Source organism: Idiotropiscis lumnitzeri, chromosome 8, assembly GCF_059441095.1.
Source record: "Idiotropiscis lumnitzeri isolate Australia: NSW breed Sydney's pygmy pipehorse chromosome 8, RoL_Ilum_1.0, whole genome shotgun sequence".
Classification (NCBI taxonomy): domain Eukaryota; kingdom Metazoa; phylum Chordata; class Actinopteri; order Syngnathiformes; family Syngnathidae; genus Idiotropiscis; species Idiotropiscis lumnitzeri.
In genome coordinates, this window is record NC_142398.1 from 14,341,204 (window position 1) to 14,360,446 (window position 19,243).

At 40.0% G+C, this 19,243-nt stretch overlaps 1 protein-coding gene across 5 annotated transcripts in view; it reads right to left on the reverse strand.

Moving 5' to 3' along the window:
• Positions 1-19,243, reverse strand: part of LOC148332306 (multiple PDZ domain protein) — a 45,441-nt gene that overhangs the window by 22,329 nt on the left and 3,869 nt on the right. For all 5 annotated transcript variants that reach the window (XR_015844618.1, XM_088302239.1, XM_088302238.1 and 2 more), the window contains exons 5-19: positions 18,997-19,065; positions 18,464-18,586; positions 17,639-17,722; positions 17,463-17,567; positions 16,903-17,005; positions 16,720-16,811; positions 13,774-13,987; positions 13,305-13,379; positions 12,701-12,780; positions 12,180-12,326; positions 9,470-9,655; positions 9,198-9,359; positions 8,497-8,706; positions 7,432-7,593; positions 2,593-2,716 (exon numbers count right to left, since the gene is read on the reverse strand). Coding sequence is in view for 4 of the 5 variants with exons in the window: in XM_088302239.1 (XP_088158365.1) it covers positions 2,593-2,716; positions 7,432-7,593; positions 8,497-8,706; positions 9,198-9,359; positions 9,470-9,655; positions 12,180-12,326; positions 12,701-12,780; positions 13,305-13,379; positions 13,774-13,987; positions 16,720-16,811; positions 16,903-17,005; positions 17,463-17,567; positions 17,639-17,722; positions 18,464-18,586; positions 18,997-19,065 (1,936 nt within the window). In the remaining variant the exon portion in view is untranslated. The remainder of the gene's footprint in view (positions 1-2,592; positions 2,717-7,431; positions 7,594-8,496; positions 8,707-9,197; positions 9,360-9,469; positions 9,656-12,179; positions 12,327-12,700; positions 12,781-13,304; positions 13,380-13,773; positions 13,988-16,719; positions 16,812-16,902; positions 17,006-17,462; positions 17,568-17,638; positions 17,723-18,463; positions 18,587-18,996; positions 19,066-19,243) is intronic.

Here is a 19,243-nt window from a genome sequence, read left to right on the forward strand (position 1 = left end):
TAATGATACAATAAATGCATTTCGCTAAACACCGAAAATATACATAAAATGTAAATACACTTGGGCTAAAAAATGTTTGAAGTTGGAACAATTTTAAAATAGTAATTATTGACATTTATGGCAACAATGTTAGTAAGCACAACAAGGCAAGCGAGTTGTTTGCTCCAAAGCAATTTGCTGATGGGCGGCCGATATAAGGGACAACCGTTTTGTAAATTCTTATTTCTTTGTTGTGGAATGCGAAAAAGCCAATTTGCACAACAGCAAAACTTAAAACATTTAGTTGACTTGTCCAACTTAAGTTCAACCAACTTTTGATTTTATTTTTATTATTTATTTATTTTTATTTTTTACAGTGTACAGGTACATTGGAAACGCTATCGTTTAATATCCTGCCATGCCTTTTAATCCTTCATGCATGACATAAGGCAAGATTTTGCTGTTTTTTTTTTTTTTTTGTGATTTCACCAAAAACGAGTGCCAGCGATGATAAGGAAAAACATGTGATGACGACCAAAGAATTGCGAATGAAGTGCACGATTTGCCCTGCCCACTCAAGACTCTATTGATCTGGCAACAATTAGTAAATACTAATGAAATAACCGCGTGTCTACTATTTATTTGAAGAGACTCATCATCTACTATTTGTACTATTATCTGCATTGCAGTGATACTTGAGTATAATCGAGATTAACAACTTTATTTTCTTACGCAACATTAAACTATCCATTTGGTGGGCTGTTTGTCGGTGCTCAAATACCCCAAATATTGTACTGGATTGTGTTTACTTTGTCAGTCCTGACAGGCCTCGCCATAGTTTAAAAAGAGATAACCCGCTTCCACCGTACGAGTTACGGTCCAGGAATACATTCCACGCAAATTAAGTGAAATCCGCAATATAGAAATACTCCCTAGGCGTGATTTCTTTAGCATTTATGGCACTTATTTTTTTTTCAAGGTTTTTAATCACACTTTATGATACTACAACAGATTTAAAATATTTAATATATTGAGAGCGACTCTAAGAAATGAATAAGATAAATATAGAATTTAAGTATGTATGGTGCCATCCCACATCACCCCATCATCAGGCGGTAAACAAAGGTTCTCGCTTCTTGCGGATTTAAACTAGTGGCAGAAAGTGGAATTACACTCAGAAAGAACATTAATGAGTTATTATAGGACAAAAAAAAAAAATCCATGGAATAGTGGGACCGGGAACCTGGAGCACATTAAAGTTTGAACCTTGGCACTTATTTAATGGTCCTGGACTTAAAAATTATGTTCGTATTAAAAATTCTGCCCCTCGAAAGACTCAGTGGTGATTTCAGGCCAGCCTTCTGATGGTCTTCAACAGATTTCGGAAAACACACATTAATGTTCACAACTGCGCCGTCAGACGGGTGTCAGAGCTAGAGCATGAACCCTTTTCCCAAGAGTATTATTTGTGTCTGGCCCCACTCGTCTTTTTTTTTTAATTAAATGCCAACCGATTTGAAGTGGTTAAAATTGTTTTGAGAACAAATCTAAACAAGCTGCTTAAATACTCAAAATGTCAGAGAAATGATAAAGCCATGACGTAGTTTTTGCCTATATTTGAACATCTGGATGTTTTTTTAGACAATAATGAGCAACAATAGTGAGGATAAATACAACTGAGTAGACTTGTTTTGTTAAAATCAATCGGTGCAGCAAATAAAGAACAAAAAAAAAGTAATGAGCAACAAAGCCGATCGTGTCTGTTTAGAGTGCGACTTAATTCGCCAGCTATAAGCACACAACGCTCGGTGTGGGACTTTGGGACCAAACAAGAACAAAGAGGAAATATCTATTCTTTGAGCACTGGGCCGGATAGCGCTGAATGCAGCATCAGACATTACGAGGTGAATTTGTGCAGATTCATATTTATTGATATAATAAGCTTATTACTGTATCTATTACGTCGCTGATGGCTTTGGAAAAGAGTTCAGGAAGAGTACATAACACAGGCGTGTGCTTTTGTGAAGTTCAAAGGCTGTTTGGAGAGTGGGTAGCTTGGGTTGACGACGGCTGCTTAAAGACAGTAAGCACCAGCCAGCACTGCACCATATTCAGAATTTTGTAATCAATGACAGGGAAATTATTCTTGATTTTTTTTTGGATATTAAATTAGCGATTCAACATAATATAATCTCGTTGCACACTTGAGTACAATGACAATAAAGGGATTTCTGATTCTGATTCTGCTCCAAAACTAGCATTGAAAATGAAGGGCAGTTTCATTTCCTTGAGCAAAATATCGATTTAGCGAGTTTGTTAGGGACAATGGACCATCATGACAACATAGGTCCTTAAAGGTCAACATCCAAGATTTTCCATCTCAGATTTTTTCTTCTTCATTTGATGTACTAGTTTGACTTCAACACAGACACACACACACACACCCACACACATGCAAATGTGATGATATAGTCTCTGGTATAAAAGCCACAACATTTCACCATTCCTCTTCAGGGCGGTCATCATCATCACTGCCTATTATCGCCATTATGGCCATGCCCGCAATGTACACGCACCAAGACACCATCACCATGAGTAAGACGGAGGACATACCAAGGCTACGGTTGCCCCGGACAACTGTGATTGTCTTTTCAAAGCTGGTACGCGGGGGCAGAGGGGGGGCGGGCTGCATGTCGTTGTCTTCCTTGATGCCAAAACGCAGATGCGGCTGGATTTCCTGAAAGGATGTAAATAGAGATACCATTCAGACACCTTTTAAAATCAATTGAGCTCTTACACTGGACATGAAACTAAATATTGTGCAGAATTTAAAAAGGAGTGACGGAAAACTGTGTGAAAAATGATAGCACTGTGACAGTGACAATGTGGTTGTACATGTGTCAAATCTGACCCACGGTAAATAAAAATAAAAAATCCATACCATTTTTAAACCAGTTCTGTTATTTTCGGGGTAATGTATGGTCACATAAACATATATATATATATATATATATATATATATTCTGGAAAAATATGCTCCTCAAAGTATTGATTGCATTTTTCTAGCTATTTTCCCTTTTCACAAATGTGTGTGATTTTGAATAAAGCAATATTCTCATTTATATTCAATAGCATTTATTATATAAATAAGCTTTGTTGATAAAGTTCTCCTTAATCTCCCTAACAAAGTGGGCATCTTGTAGCTACCGTTTTCTCTTTGTTCTGTTGGCCCCGTTGAAATTCAGCTGGACGTCAGCAGTATTGTTGCCGGCCCCAGTGCATTATGAGGTGGCCCTGGTAGCCCTGGAGAAAAGGTTTTCCTCCGTTTTTTTTTTTTTTTTAATTCCGACATAGTGACGACCAGCTACCTCACGGCCGCCCAGCAAGCACCCTGAGGCAACTTCCCGCTGGTTCTCAGTTGTACTCTGATTTTCCACTTCAATCCATCATGGTGACGCTGTACGATTTGAAAGCCGCCAAAGGGGACTGACCAATGGGTGTTAATGCGTGGCTGTCGCTTAAAACCCGGTAATGTATTTGCAGGGTGTGTGAAAGCTTACGTTGACGAAGCCATCATTCACAAAACGTGCACACGCAAAAGAATTCTGGTTGCTTCAAAAAATAAAATGAAGCAATGTATTCCTCAATTCTCCTGAGGTTGGAAGCTGATGCAAAGATTTAGCTTTGCACAAGGTCTGTCAAAGAGCTTTAACTGTCGATCGACGATCCCCCCTGAGGCTCTGCCTAGTCCTCTGCACCTCCAGTAGTATTTGGCGCAGACCTGAGGCAGCGGGCCGGTGTGGAGGGGTGGAGGAGCACACATGCCACCACCGCCAAGCCATTTTTCCGGCGTGGGCGTGTCATACTTACTAAATTTGGCTATAGTGGCTTTCAATCAGGTATGTTTTGATGTCCGAAAATTAGAGTATGTGGATGTGAATAGGAAATTAGCCAGCTAAAGACTTTTAGGTAATGTTTAAGAATTACGAAAACTCTGTGCCTCTCATCATGCTGGGATATATTTTTATTTTTTTTATTTTTTTGCGCGGGACAGGGACGGAGGGTTAGATGCAAGGACGGAAGCACTTTTAACGGACAAAATCGAATGGCAAATATTTTTATGAAAAAGTACACGGGGGGAAGGACGGAAAAAGAACTGGCAAACTAGGGGAAAGGTCCCATTTATTTGTTTTTAAATACATTTAAAATGTTTACAGATATGTGCTGAAAACGTGTAAAGACTGAGAACAAAATAGGATTCAACTCGTTTTCACCATTTCAGTTGCCCGGAGCTTTTAGGCGTCGCTAAAACAGAGTCCCTGGCATGAGTGGGCCCTCTCCCACTCGAAGTACTTCGCGCTTTCTTTCCATCAGGGGCGATTTGGTGCAGTTGCCGCTTCCTTAGTGATAGCTTGACCCATTTTTAACACTGCAGCATTCACAGTGCATCAGGTGGGAGGCAGGCTCTATTTGTTTGGAACTTTATTTTATATACTTGGTTACTATCCTTACTCTTCTCTGCGGTGTGTCAAATTTACAAGATAATTGTTGTCACTTTACAGAGATTCTGATTCTGACTTGAGCGCACATTCAGTTTCCATGAATTGCAATTGAAACATTTATTGGAATTGGATTTTGAGCAGATTTGTGGAGATGTCATGACTCAACCTTGCCAATTCCACTGTATTTTATTGCGAGCCGAATAAAGGGTTAATCTTTGCATTGAATGTTAACCTTTTCTTGAGGGATGCAAACTGTAGCGCTTGCACAAGATATCTGAGGATTTTGTCAATGCCATTATTAACCCAGCCAGGGTTTATTCACGTATTGCCTGCTCGGCAAATAGGAAGGTCTCATGAGGAACAATAGCACGGAAAAAATGTGCAGGAATACAGCTGCTCCTGGAGACAAACACGTTCGCTTCAAGATTTTAACTCCAACTGTGCCCTCAGAAGCAGAGGAAGCACTGCCATGACAAAAAAATAATTTAAAGAGTAATAACTTTGCAGGGTGAAGGCCTCGGGATCGCTTCCAGGATGGAGCGCACCGACAAAGGTAGACTACTCCGGTCCCGGTGGATGCTTCCATAAAGAGAAAGTTCAGTGAGGAGAAGTTCTTTGAACCTTCACAGGCAGCACTGAAGTTCAGTCGGTACCTTTGCAACATCTTTGAGGAGAAACCTCAGCGTGTGCAACTACGTGCGAGACAAGGGTAGATCATGTTCTTGCGCTGCACCGAGTGGCATCGGCGTGCGTGAGGCATACACTTACAGCAAGACATAATTGCAGGCAATTAAGCAAAGTCCAGCACAAAAGGCTGCAAGAGCGAAACAGGTCTTTGACATGGAGCACTTTCCCCAAACATGACTCAGTGATACCGATACAGCTCGTTTCGCATACGGAACCCTCCTCAGAAAAGACATGGTGATCTACTTTTAGACATGCTTGAGTACCTCTTGGATGGAATAATGCCGGTGCACTGAACTGCCACAACATTATGACTACTCGCATAATACGACCAGACAAGAGGAGTATAACCATTTCTTAGTATGGCGACAGCTTTGAAGAGCTGTTTGTAATATTTGGGAATATTCAGCTTCATGAGATTCATCAGAATCAGAATGCCCTTTATTGTCATTGTACTCAGTGTACAACGAGATCGGAGCGCGCTCCTCTTCAGTGCAATATAACAAATAATTTAATTAAATATATCAATTTGCAAGATTACAGTATATACAGAAATTCACAGAAATTCTTCGAAATGATTCATAAGACGTATGCATTTCAATTGCGCATAAAAATCACTTTGAAATTGTTCAATTTGATCATAAACAGGCCATTAAACTTGATGTGATCTATATATGACAGTCAAATTTAATTAAAACAATTAAGAATGAGACTAATATAAAATATCAAATAAATTCAATATTTTTGAATAAACACTGACATTTATTTACAGGATTAAAAACATTGAGTGTGCTTAAATTATTCAAGAACAAGTAATTAAAAAAAGAATTATTTGAGATTCATGCACTTTATCCATTTCAAATGGCCTGAATAAAATGGATGTATTTGAGGTATCGCAAACCATAGCATTTCAAATTTGTATCTAGTAGACCTGTGATGTAGTTTTTATGTCATATTGCAGCTAAGAAGAGTCATAAGCAGTGGGAATTTTAGGTATTCATAAAGATTGAGCTAATAATAATAATAGCCTATAGCATGGTTCTTCAATCCTGTTCTTGCCTGTTTTCTATCTCTCCCTGCTGCAACCCACCTGATTCAAATGATCAGGTTCTTTATACAGCTTCAGCAGACCTTGCTCATTATCTGATCGTTTGAATCAGATGTGTTGCAGCAGGGAGAGAAGGAAAACGGACAGGATAGCAGTCCTCGAGGAACAGGATTGAAGTACCATGCAGCTTTTATGGTAGGTTAATGATCAGGGGTGTAATTGTACTGAACACCAATTACACTAACTACTTTGTCGCAAAATTATGAACAAGAAATAAGTAAAACACACACTGCAAAGACAACACAGCAGGAGAACACACGCAAAAAGAAATATTGATGCTAGTACTTGCAATTAGCTACAGTATAACCGAAGACAAAAAGGTTAGACTGTAAGTATTTACAAAACTGCGATCGAACGACCGGAACAATAAAAATAATAATAATAACTAGAGCTGCAAGAAGCTATAAAGGGCCCTTGCAACCCTGGCAACGTTGGAAATGTGAAACATTTACAAGAAATAACGTGAGGAATCTTCAAGAGGAATTTTTGTGTAGTTAAAGTTACAAATGCTTTTGTTGTCAAAGCCGCGTCAATGTTTGAAGTAAATTCAAAATGGCCGTCTTCCTGTGCAATTTAGCAGATGGCTCCAAGAGAATTTTTTTGTAGGTCTAGGCCTAGGCATGCTGGGAAAGTTCTTCTTCTTCTTCTTGTCAATTTCAAATGCCGTCTCATATATAAATATATCATATATTTGAACAAAATTAATTTGGGTATTCAATCAACTGATTAATTTACATTAGTTTTGAAATTCACAAATTCACGCTGATTCTAAGGAATCTTAACAAATAAATTGTTGTTCAAATCAAATACTTCAAAATAAATACCATGAGGTCGCCCCCAAGCGCCTCATGACAAGCCCACAGTCCTGTTCGAAAAATAGCTGAGCAGTGATGGGACATTGTGATTTTCTAGGAATGTATGAGAGTTGTGGGATTAATGAATAATAATAACTTATATTGAAAGGTAAATTGAGAAAATGTTTGCGTCAAACTTGAGGCCGTTCACATTAATCAGTACACAAGAAGTAGCTCCAATTTTCAAAAAGGTTGGTGACCCCTTGCATTAGAAAGTGCGGAAGAAGCATACACAAAACACATAAAGCATCAAAGTAAAGCAGCTGCCAGAGCCATTTTTTACTAGTTTAAGTGTTGTGCTTACCGAGTTGTTGGAATACGGTTGGACGTTGTTATCCGCCAGGTTGCAAGCGTTGGCCTCAGCTCCTTCAGCTAGCAGGGTGACCTGACTGTGGCTCTCGCTGTCATCGCAGGATGCCCGCGTGCTCCTTTCCAAGATGGGCGTTAAGCCGCCGCAAAGTTCCAACTGACAACACACGGAAAGCAATCTGAAATGTTGCAGCTTATTATAAGAATATCCATGTATCGCTGTGTTGAAACGTGGCAAACAGGCAAGCAAGATCGCGAAGGCGACGGTAAATTAGACACCCGTCACTCCTCCTCCATCTCTTGCCTCTCCATTTCTAGTGCGGCTGAGCTTTGTGTTCACCTTGGAGGGGCATTAAATATTCAGTTGGGCTGTAACAGGACCCCGTGGTCCTTGTTACTAGGCCACAGTCCACAACAAAAGAGAACTTTTCTTCAGGGTACAACTCACTAATTAAGTTATTTTGGATGATAAAATATCACATACTGTGCGAGTCCTAAAGTCGAGTTTTATATGTCATACTCGATATAGCCAGTCTCTTCTAATGACAATATTTATCACTTTTGGACACAACAGAAAAAGTTGATGTCATGTATGTACCCGTATTAGCTAACTCATCATTATTACACTTATGAGCTAATCAGTAAAATAGCTCAGCTTCAGAAAACAGGTGACTCATGATTGGTCGTTACCTGATCCCTGAGCAACTGTGATGTAATTTTTAGTCATTGAATGGGACAAAATGGCCACCCCCTGATATGGCTAAAAACAGGTGGAGGCGGCTTAATTCAAATTTCACAAATGCAATATTAATCAGAATGCCTTGCTCAGATTAGTGAAGGCGCATTTAACATATTATTGCAAAGAAAGTTTTTGGGTTGACTTTCCCTTGAGGTTCCTGGAATGGACCTCATTAGGTTGTACCTAAAAAGTGACAGATACAGTGTTAATTGGCATCGGTCACTTTAGGAGTTTCCTTATTTATCTATTTAACCGCAGAGAGGACCAGGACTAATCAAAACATAAATAATAATTTTTTAAAAAAAATTTCCCCCAACATACCGGCAACGGTTTGGCCACACCAATGTGCACAGGGCCGTAACCGGTGGACTTCAGAACATGCACGGCGTAATCCAGACTGGAGCCTTCCAAGTCGGTCTCATTGACAAACATGAGGCGATCTCCCGGGAGCAGGCGGCCATCTTGGTCAGCGACACCACCCGGCACCAAGGAGCGGATTACTAGCACTGTTTTAGTGGCATCCTCCGGATCCTGCAAGACAAGCATATGGAAGATGATACACATGAAAGATTTCGACGTGAGACTTGAAAACACTGTTTTCTTTAAGATTTAGGGCAGACAATTTATCTCTGATGTTCTGTATACAAACATATACATAATAAAAGCTTTGGTTTCATTTTTCAAAAGGAAACGTCCCCATTTATATTTATTTTTAATTGTGTTATCTGTGGGAGCAGTATGGGAATAGCTAACTTGGGTTGGTTTGTTTTGATCATATTTTTAAATTCACTCCAACATATTTTTTTAAACAACTGGGGTATAAGTTTTTTTTTAGTTTTTTTTTATTCCCAAAAAAGTTCTACCCCATTTTATCCGATTAACTCTCTCGGGGACTTTGACGTACACAAGCCTTGTTAGATTGTCTTCTCTATTTTCTTCACTGACGTGACACTGTTGTTGTGAGACTGCAGCTTATTCCGGTCTGATCTATTTTTAGAAAGGCTAACGGCCTTATCTATTACCTGGTAGTCCAGGATGCTGAAGCCCAATCCCGACTCCCCTTTCTCCAGCTCTACCACCTGCGCCTCTCTCTCCCACATGGCCAGAGGAGGTGACATAGGGGGCACACCGCGCTTTGTGATGTCCTCGGCCGTAGGACAGGGAATAACACAACCCTGATCCAACTGGAGGTAGAAAAGAAGAAACAAAAACAACCTTTTATCCTGCTGTAGGAAAAAGAATAAAAAGCATTCCTTCAATTCTCAGCTGCCACTAAACAAACGTCTGCATTCACCTTGTCATTGAATTCAGCCAGCAGCTCTTTCAGGGTGAGTTGGCCATCGTCCTCTTCTTCCTCATCGCTGTCGGGAATGGCAGGGGGGACAATGCGAGAACACACCAGGTAAACACACATGGGCAGCTCCTTGAGGATGTTGACCACCTCTTTGTGTGTCTCTCCAATGAGTGGGATACCGTTCACCTGCAAGGAAGATTACAATATGAGCATGTTTCCGCAGACAGATATTTGTGGGGCTTTTGTTTCCTGCAAACTGTATTACAGATGAAGGAAATTTCACTTCTGGGTCAATATAATATCAGTGGTTGCATCTGGATCAGGGGTGGGCAGACTTTTTTATTGGCAGGCCACAATGGGTTCTAAAATGTGACAGGAGGAGATGGATGGAGTGTTTTGATAACCTCACCTCATCGGAGAAAAAAAATACATTTAATTTTAAATGAAAGTGAACAAAAGCATTACAACATTATATATGTCTTTGAAAACCCACAATATTTAGAAAATAAAACATTAACAAGGTTTATTCATTTAGTTATTTTAATGTTCGGCGGGCCGGATTAAAACGTTTAACGGGCCGCATGGGGCCCCCGGGCCGTAGTTTGCCCACGTCTGATCTAGATGGTTGAGTGTTCTCCGTTGCTGGTTTTAAACATACTTTACCAAATTCAGGGTGATTGCACTTTACTGCTTTTTGGAATTTGACCAAAACAAAAAGTCTAAAAAGAATTACAATAATAGTATGTAGTAATAATAGTATTGCTTCTGAAACAACATAATACACACACACCAATGGATAACATTAACCACTCGTGCTATTATCTGCTAACTACTAGCGGTTAACTGGCAACTGGTTATAACAGGTAAACTGTTTGACTAACATTACATTTACAAAGTTATCATCCATTTGATTTACATCATTTCCTCTGAAACAAATTGTTCAGGCCCTAACGAACCGGCGATATCATGCACTGTCCTTGAAGAGGAGGTGTGTCAGAAAAGTTCTGGGACAGCTGACTAATATATTTCTAACCCAAACTTCAAGTTTCAACCCTCAATGTAATAAAAAATAACTGTCCTCGCAGCCATTGAACTTTTTCACACATACTCTTATATATATACGCATCACCTATTCTATGTGTTAGTTTATCGAGCGAAGTTTGAATGATGATGAGACCAGACTTGCTAGGGAAACATCAACTGTGATGAGTCACGGATCTTCGTATACGACCTGAAGATGCCAGAGCCGACAGTGGAAGAGTCTGACGTCGGTAAGGTCGACTAACGCAAGACATCAAAGTCATATTGATCACATTCTTCGATGTGAAGGGGCACTGTCTACTGAGATTTCTTGCCACGTCACCAGACAATTATCCAGCATGTGTGCAAAGAGATCCTGCTGTGAGTGCTCAAGAAGTTGCGGCAGGACAACTCATGGCTGCTTCACTATGATAACGCACAAGCTCGCAATACCCTGAGCGTGGCTGAGAAGAACACTGCCATGTCTTAAAATGATATATCAGTTGCTCAGGCGACGTCACTTTCAGTTGACAGAAAGTGACAAAATGGCCGCCCCCTGAGATGACTAAAAACAGGCCGATTTTGCTGCATAACTCATACTCCACAAATGCAATATTCATCAGAATGCCATGTTTAGAAGAGCAAATAACTTTTTAGGTGGTTGACTTTGCCTTTAAAGATACAGACAGCATCAAGATGGCCACGACAATGGAAAAGTCCTTGCAGGGGTCCGCCAAGGCGTATGTAGAGAAAGCTACTAAAGTATGTTACACTTCAGGGGGGATTACTTTGAAGGGGAAAACCTGCAGCGTCTAGTTTGGATTTTGAATATTTATTTTATGATACCCGTCCTGGAACTTGTCTGACATGCCTTGTCGGATGTGTTCAACTCTTCAAATTGTCGCTTTGCACAAGTGAACTAGAGGTGAGTCAAAGTATCAGAGTGGCAATGTAATAAAGTGAATTCTCTCATGCTGTTCATTTTCCCTGTATCGAAACTGTCATACTTTAGGTCAGGGAGTACAGTTTCTCTCTTGAGTACACTGAGAAATTGTTGGGTTTTAAATTTGGAGAAGAAAATGAGCGTTGCTATGCTGGAATTGCAAGGTGAAGATCAAAGCATCACACTGTGACTTAGATGTTGGCCTGCAGAGGCCCAAAAATGGCTGCTGTATTCACACGACTTTGGAGACCGGATATGGTTTACAAATTCAACAGACAAACCTCTCTTCACGAAGTAATATTGTATGTGTGGGTTCGTGAACTTGTTCAGAGCGGCCGTGGGAGTGCATACTCTCCCACCTTAAGTGCAGAAATGCAGGGCACACTCACACCCACCTTCTTATTACCACTTGGCCGCCTTAAGGGATACTAAGTGTTGGTTGCTAAACTACGCCGTGCTCTTAAAACTGCCCCAAATGAAATTTTCACAGTATTAATAATAATAATAAAAAAAAATTGCAATCGTAATGTCATGATCTCGTAGAGAAACATATCCCAACTCAGTTTGAGGCTGACAACTTTCATTGGCCTTGACCATGTTTTCTTCCTCCGCACACTGCCTGCATAAGAAAGAACAGGCAAGCTCATAACACAGCCATCCGTTTTCTAAATAGCATAAACTGTTCTTGATCAAGTAGGACAGTTAAGAAATTAACAAGTAGTTCATTCACAACTTCAAGTTCCACACCTCTAATATCTGGTCCCCAGTGAAGACCTTGCCACTTTGTCCAACCGGACCCTCAGGTAAAACGGAGCACAGGTAATGATGTCCGGCCCGAGCCTCCAGACTGATGCAGAGGCCACTTGTCTCGCTGAAGCGCTCCAGCTGACAAATCTAAAACAGCAAAAGTAAAAAAGTAAACATTGGCTTTTGAAGCTATGACAATTTTCATCATATCTATTGCATCATTCATAAGGCAACCCATTCAATCAAATTGTGGAAACTGCTGACTTATATATGGACAAAATTGTAAACATACTTCCGAATGGCCATTGGGATGCATTGTGATTGTCTCAACCAAACAGTTCTTTAGGTGCTAATCCGTTGACAATCCAACTCGCAAAATTTTATTGTATAGCCGCTAGTACAAGTCGGAAAAATAAAACATCAGCCAAAATAGGTTTTGATGGATACGGAAATGAAATTTCATATGCACAAATCGTATACTGAATATAATGCAATGCATTTTGATTTGCAAAGGGACATACTATGACTTCATATCTTGGTCCAACTGCACGTTGCCACCTCATCCTTAGGTCTTCTTCCTCTGCCGGCGTCAGTTGCACTCCTGGGATTACGGACACATATCCACATTTAAAGCACATTTAATATGGTAAAATACCACATTTTCGCATTGGACTGGAATAGAAAGCATCGAGTCATTATCTTTAGTGTTTAATACAGAGAAAACAAAACGTGACCTTGGGGCAATGCATGATGCCTGCACACAAAAGCCACTGAAGTGTGCATTATCACACCCACTATCAGATTTCTTGGCAAACAAATATTTTCTTGTACTTGAGATATGAATGCCTCACAGCAATCAGGACCTATTTAACAGAGCTCCCCAATCAAACCCAAAGATCGCTGTCTAAATAAAGCCGTGTATGCAGGCGGGCTAAAAGGCAAATCATCTGGAAGGAGCTGAATGAGTTGGATAAACACATGATTGCACAACGCTATAAATAGACTCTCATCAAAGAGCATGCTTCGTCGCCACATCGCTCTTCCACAAGCCTACTTAAGAGTATCAGAGCGAGTCTCATCATCCACTTGCAGACTGCAGTGCAGCATAAGGAAACGGGAGCTTACCGTTTCTTGAATCATGTCGGGGTCGTCTGTTGGCGTATGCTGCACGCCGGGAGATTTCACGCAGTGAGCATATTCCTGGGAGGAAGCAAGGATTTTCACAAACATGCATGTAAACACACAATGAATAAACTCAAATTTACACTCACTCGACACCCATACAATTTAATGAGATGTACTGCAAGTCGTGGATCACATGTTCTGGATATACAAATATCACCCTGACAGGGTAAATCGAAACTGAGTATTATTACCTGAGCGTTTAACAGATTAGCATTTATACAGCGTGTCAATATTGTACCGGTTCAATAATAAAAAAGTGGTATTTTTATTTCATTCAAACTCGTAAGCTTAAAAGGCACCCAGGAATATTTTGACGGTGCGTGTAGGGCCTGTGGGTGTGCTTCGCCATCAAATCAAATCAATAATGTGAAAAATAAACCAAGTATTTTATGCTTTTTCCACATATCACCTGTCTCATAAATCTTGTTTAGTCCCACTCTGTAGGGATTGCCCTCGTGGAAGCTGTGAGAGTGTCGGAGAGGCTGCAGCGGAGGGACCGGGGGCAAGATGTGACTAAGCCGGACGGCCTTCCTTAGCAGCCTCAGTCGGACTACAGGACCCGTCCGCCTCAGCACCTCCATTGCACGCTGCTCGCTGCAGCCCTGTAGGCTCACTCCATCCACCTGGGGAAGGGACACACACACCCACACATAAGCGAAGGTGACAGAAATTACGGAGCAGCCAAGAAAAGCAAAAAAAACAAAAAAAATCTGAATCAGAATGCCCTTTAATGTCAATGTAGTCGGTGTACTACAAGATTGAAGAGCTCCCCTCTACATTGCAATATAGCAAATAATTTAATTAAATATATCACTTAAATTAATTAAATCTGAAATAATTCAATGAAAAATAAATTAAATAAATAAAACATATTATGTTGCAGTTCTACAAGGTAAGGGTAGTTGTGTGCAAAGGTTCAGCATGGAGATGGCTTTTTTAGTACAGTAACACTGTTATAAGAAGCAGTTAGTGAGTAAAAATCACTTACCCACGAATAGAAACGCATTAACCCAATATGAACACTCAGAATTGACTACGGTTAAGACGAAGGCGTAATGCGAAGGTGCGGGTCAGTTATGAGTTTAATTGGGTCAACAAAATGCTCAACAATATGTAGCCTGGTTAGAGAAGCGATTATTCAAAAAGCTACGCGATTCAACATCACTTGCTTAATTTCTACCACAGTAATTAACTTGCTTTAAACTTTAAGGTCAAGACTTGAAACTTCCCGTAATAGAATGAGAATGAGGGGTCTGCGTCAAATTCTCAAGGCCGTTGAAAATGAACTGGCATCTTACCAGCAATTTCCAAATTCCATGTTTTGATCTTGAACTGGTGACACTCTATTCCCAAGCTTTATCCCTGCGGTAAAAGTCCTTAAAAACAAAGCTACTGCTGTCCCACGTGGAAAGAAAGACAACCCGAAGACATGAAAATGAAGCACTGAGAACAGTGGTGCGCATTTGTGGCCACCTGAGGGCTGTGCTAGGACCAGCGTCCCCCCATGCGAAAACTTTCAACTAGTATGCCCATTTTCCTAGTTGATTGGCTCTAGTCCAGCATGAGTTAACCCGCTGCAGGACCCATTACATTTTTCATCCAACCTATCAATATTTCAGACTCCCCCTTCGGCAATGGGAATGTCACACACAAAATATCGTGTTCAAAAGGGCCTTAAGATGAATAATATTGTTGTCCCCTTCCCTGTTCTTCTAGAGCAGAGGTGGGCAAACTATGGCCCGGGGGCCACATGCGTCCCGTTAGACGTTTTAATCCGGCCCGCCAAATTTGAAAAAAAAAAAAATTAAATGAATTAGCCTTGTTAATGTTTTATTTTCTAAATACTGTGGTTTTTCAAAGATGTCTATTGTTGTAATGCTTTAGTTTGCCCACCCCTGTTCTAGAGACATCACAACATCTCGTGGAGAAATTCGCACACGACCTCTAAGTACCCCTGAAAATAAAATAGCCACAAGAGACACATTCTTCCATCAAAATACACAAAGAAAAAAAGAACAAAAGTGCCATTTACATCCACTAGTCACACTTAAATGAATATACCTTTTTTTTGGGGGGGGGGGGCAAACCTATCTATGATTTTTGTTACCATGACAACCAATGCGACAGAGGTAGGGCTATTCAGTGTTGACAACTAAATAGAGCAATGCAACATTTCAGACTCCATCCCCCCCCGCTGACTATATTTAATATAAAGCGACTCACAAATGTACTCAGTTTTTGTGGTGCCATTGGAAACTTCTGGAGAGTCTGAGACTTCCACCAGGCACACCCTTCCGCATACATAGTGCAAATGAATTGCACTTGCGTAAAACCACCACTCACTAATTTAATTAATCACGACAATACGATTTATTCAAGGTCAAGATACATTTTTTTTCCAGAAATGGCAGCTAACAAAGCATTTACTTGGTTGTTTAATTTCACACTTAATGGGTGAACTCCAGAAACCTAATTATGTGTATACAAACAGCTGAAAAGTCCATTTCCCAGAACATTTCCCCCTTTAAGGCTCTAGCTTATCTGCACTGCTGTTATCTTGATCGGTAACAAGGACCAACCTGAACTTGTGACTTTGTGTGAACCTTCCAGAACATTGACATAAACAAGTGGATGTGAGTTTGCACACAGTTGTATGTCATGAGAGCGACTTGTTCCAGATATTTATTGTTATTCCCAATTGTTCCCATAACAAAGCAATTTCTAGCAGTACAAAATGAACTCTATAAATATTTTTAGCTAATGTAGGGTCACAAAGGCCTCAAAAGCAGGCTTACTATATATATACATGTCACTGCTAGCGCTGTTTTTCTTCAAGTTACCGGGAACACTTTTTTTTGTTTCTGTATTTTTACAGTTTGCAAACAGGCATTCACCTTCAAGGCACAAACAGCATCATTAAAAAAAACATTTCTGTACATGCGAATACCCGGATGGTCTTAAAACAAAAATGTACTCTCTAGTTCTCAAAAATAGAAACTCAGATTCCACCTAATTCTTTGAGTCATGACACGCCACAATATCTCAATCCGCGCCATGTTTTTTTCATACGTAAACCATCAAGTCTCTAAAGCCCGGCGCTTCAAAAGATTCACCTGTCGAACAATTCCATTTCTTTGTTCTTTCTGAGGACAGCCACAGAAATAAGAGAAAGAACTTAGCTCAAACTAGTGAAGAGGCTTAGTGAGATTGTTTTCTTTAGTAATAAATCAGAAGTAAAACTTGAGTTCTAAATCCCAAAAATCGGAAATCAGTCAATCTTGCTGTTAAAATGCATATAACTTTACAATGCAAAACTAACTAAAAAGCCGTTTTTTTTGTTTTTTTTTAAACTTACAGAGAGGATGATATCTCCAATGTGAATGTGCCCATCTTGGTCGACACTGCTACCCTTCAAAATGCTCTTCACGGTCACGCCGGCGCTGTATACTGAGGAGAATTACAAAAAAATAAATAAATAAATACTTAACACAACACATCCTTTTCGGCTGATTTTCAAATGTGAAACATCTTTTATTACTTGAGTTTAGATCGCCTATATAGCTGGAGATGGTGAATCCCAGCCCGCGGCTGTTTTTAGTGAACTGCACGCTGAACTCATAGTCATCATTCAAGTCAAAGAGCTGGTGAGAAGCAGAAAGACAACATTGTATGTACTGTACCCACAGTAACACCTACACAGTCGATTAAGAAAAAGCACATAACAAGAATAGTGCACAGTTTGAGTTCGAGAGGTGTTGTCATGACAATACGTTCATTATTGTGCAGTTAATTTGAATTCATTGTACGGTATCATTGTAAAAAGCTGTTGCTAATCGTTTGCCCCTCTCATGTCGAGACAAAATCCTCCCGTTAAATGAGTACACATCAGTGTACAAGTCGTACAAGGCTAAATGTTAAATGATGATGACGTTAGAATTCAACCAATTCAACGTAATCATCATTACATTCCCCAAAACTGCTCTTGTCTTCACAGAGGTCATCAAAACATAAGAAAAAGCTCAGCCAAATACTTTGCTCACACAAGAATGTTGGGGCAGGTTTTCTTTTTTACATGAGTACATTTTGGGATTAACACACCTCGCCGTCCAAGGACTCTTGACTGAGGACAGGAGAGGAAAGGCTGACCTTGTTGATATCCCTGGCGATGAGTAGTTTTACCTTGCTACCAGCATTTCGAAGCACCTGGGCCAGGGAATGGGCAATGAATATGAATGAATCTATCTATCTATCCATCTATCTATTGATCCACTCACCTGCGCCACCTGTTCGCTGTTCATGCCAGCCAGATCAGTGTCTCCAATGCGCAAGATTTGATCCCCACTGTGCAGACGTTTATCCTTGGGGTGCCAAAATGAAGTCACAACACATTTTTCTTTTAATTCATTAAAGGTGCAAGTGTTCTAGTTAATTTGGGTAACAATTGGCATGAGGTGAGAAAACCGCTGTATTCAAAGGGGAAAGAGGGAGCGGCAGAAGGGTGACTTAAATTAGCATGAACAACATCGTAACTGGCTACATCAAAACCTTACATTCACTTGCCTGGTCTTAATTGGTGAGCTTTAGAGGCGTTTTACTGGCACAGTAGGAGAGTACTTAGCACTGTCACCCCACAGCATGGAAACTGTTTTAGTGAGTCTTTTATGGGAAAGGAAAATGGTGGGGCTCCAACCAATTAGGTTGGCTGCACACTCTAGTAGCAAAAGTACTTTTCTTTTCTCATACCGTCTTATCGGGTTTTTAAACTTTTAATTTCTTCCATTGGTAATTTTGCGCATTGCATGAATAATACTGATGAGTGACTCTTTATTAAGGGCTCTCTTTTGACGACACGCAATCTCACAAGACTTCAGGGAACTTCTGAGCGGTGATTCTTGTTGGTAATTAGAGTTAACATATATTTATCGCCACTCGTAAACGACTGAGGATGTAAGACAACCAAAAAGTTGTTCATTCGACCTTTGTGCTTTTGTGCTATGACTCAGAACCTACACTGACCTATACTGTATGATAGTAGCACTGATGTTGTTATGTCCCAACATAGCCGATGAATTTAAGCGTTTAAGTGATTTTTAAATTACCTGTCCAGCTGCTCCACCGGGTAGTATGGTCTTGACCATGACTCCTGTGCTCCGTCCTCCTATTATGCCAAATCCAAGCCCTTTCCCATCATTGGTCAGTTCTATGATCTCCAGGTGGCGCCTCTAATAAAAAATAAATAAATAAATAAAAATTTAATAAATAAATAAAAATTACATAAATAAATAAAAATATATTAAAAATAAATAAATACATAAATAATAAACACAATAACAAAAACTGTGTTGAAGGCAAACAATAAAAATATGAGGTTAATTTCAATTCGGTTTACTCAGTTAAATTGATTTTATGTACTTCTTGTGGCAGTTGACCCCAGAAAAAGCAATCAGAACTGTCTTTTGGATTTGAAATATATACTTAAAAAATGGGATTACTACTACTACAATTTTGCCATTAATTACTAAAAAAGTCTGATCGCTTCACAGCACTATTACAGATAGATAGATAGATAGATAGAGGGTGAGAGAGAGAGAGAGAGAGAGAGAGAGAAACAGAGAGAGAGAGTTTTCTTTACCTCATGCGCAATTGCGGCCAGATTCCTCCCCATAGACATGGTTCTGGATATTCGAGGTGGTGTACAGTACTAAAAGAAATGACAAACAAACCTGAAGTGACATCAAGTAAGCCGAACACCATCACGGAAGTTTATTACCAGAAATGCTTGTGTCATCTAAAGCCATATTCTATAACAAATTGACATTTTTGCAAAGCAATGCTTGGCGTCTTCTCATTGAGCGAGTGCAATGGGAGTCATTTGCTCC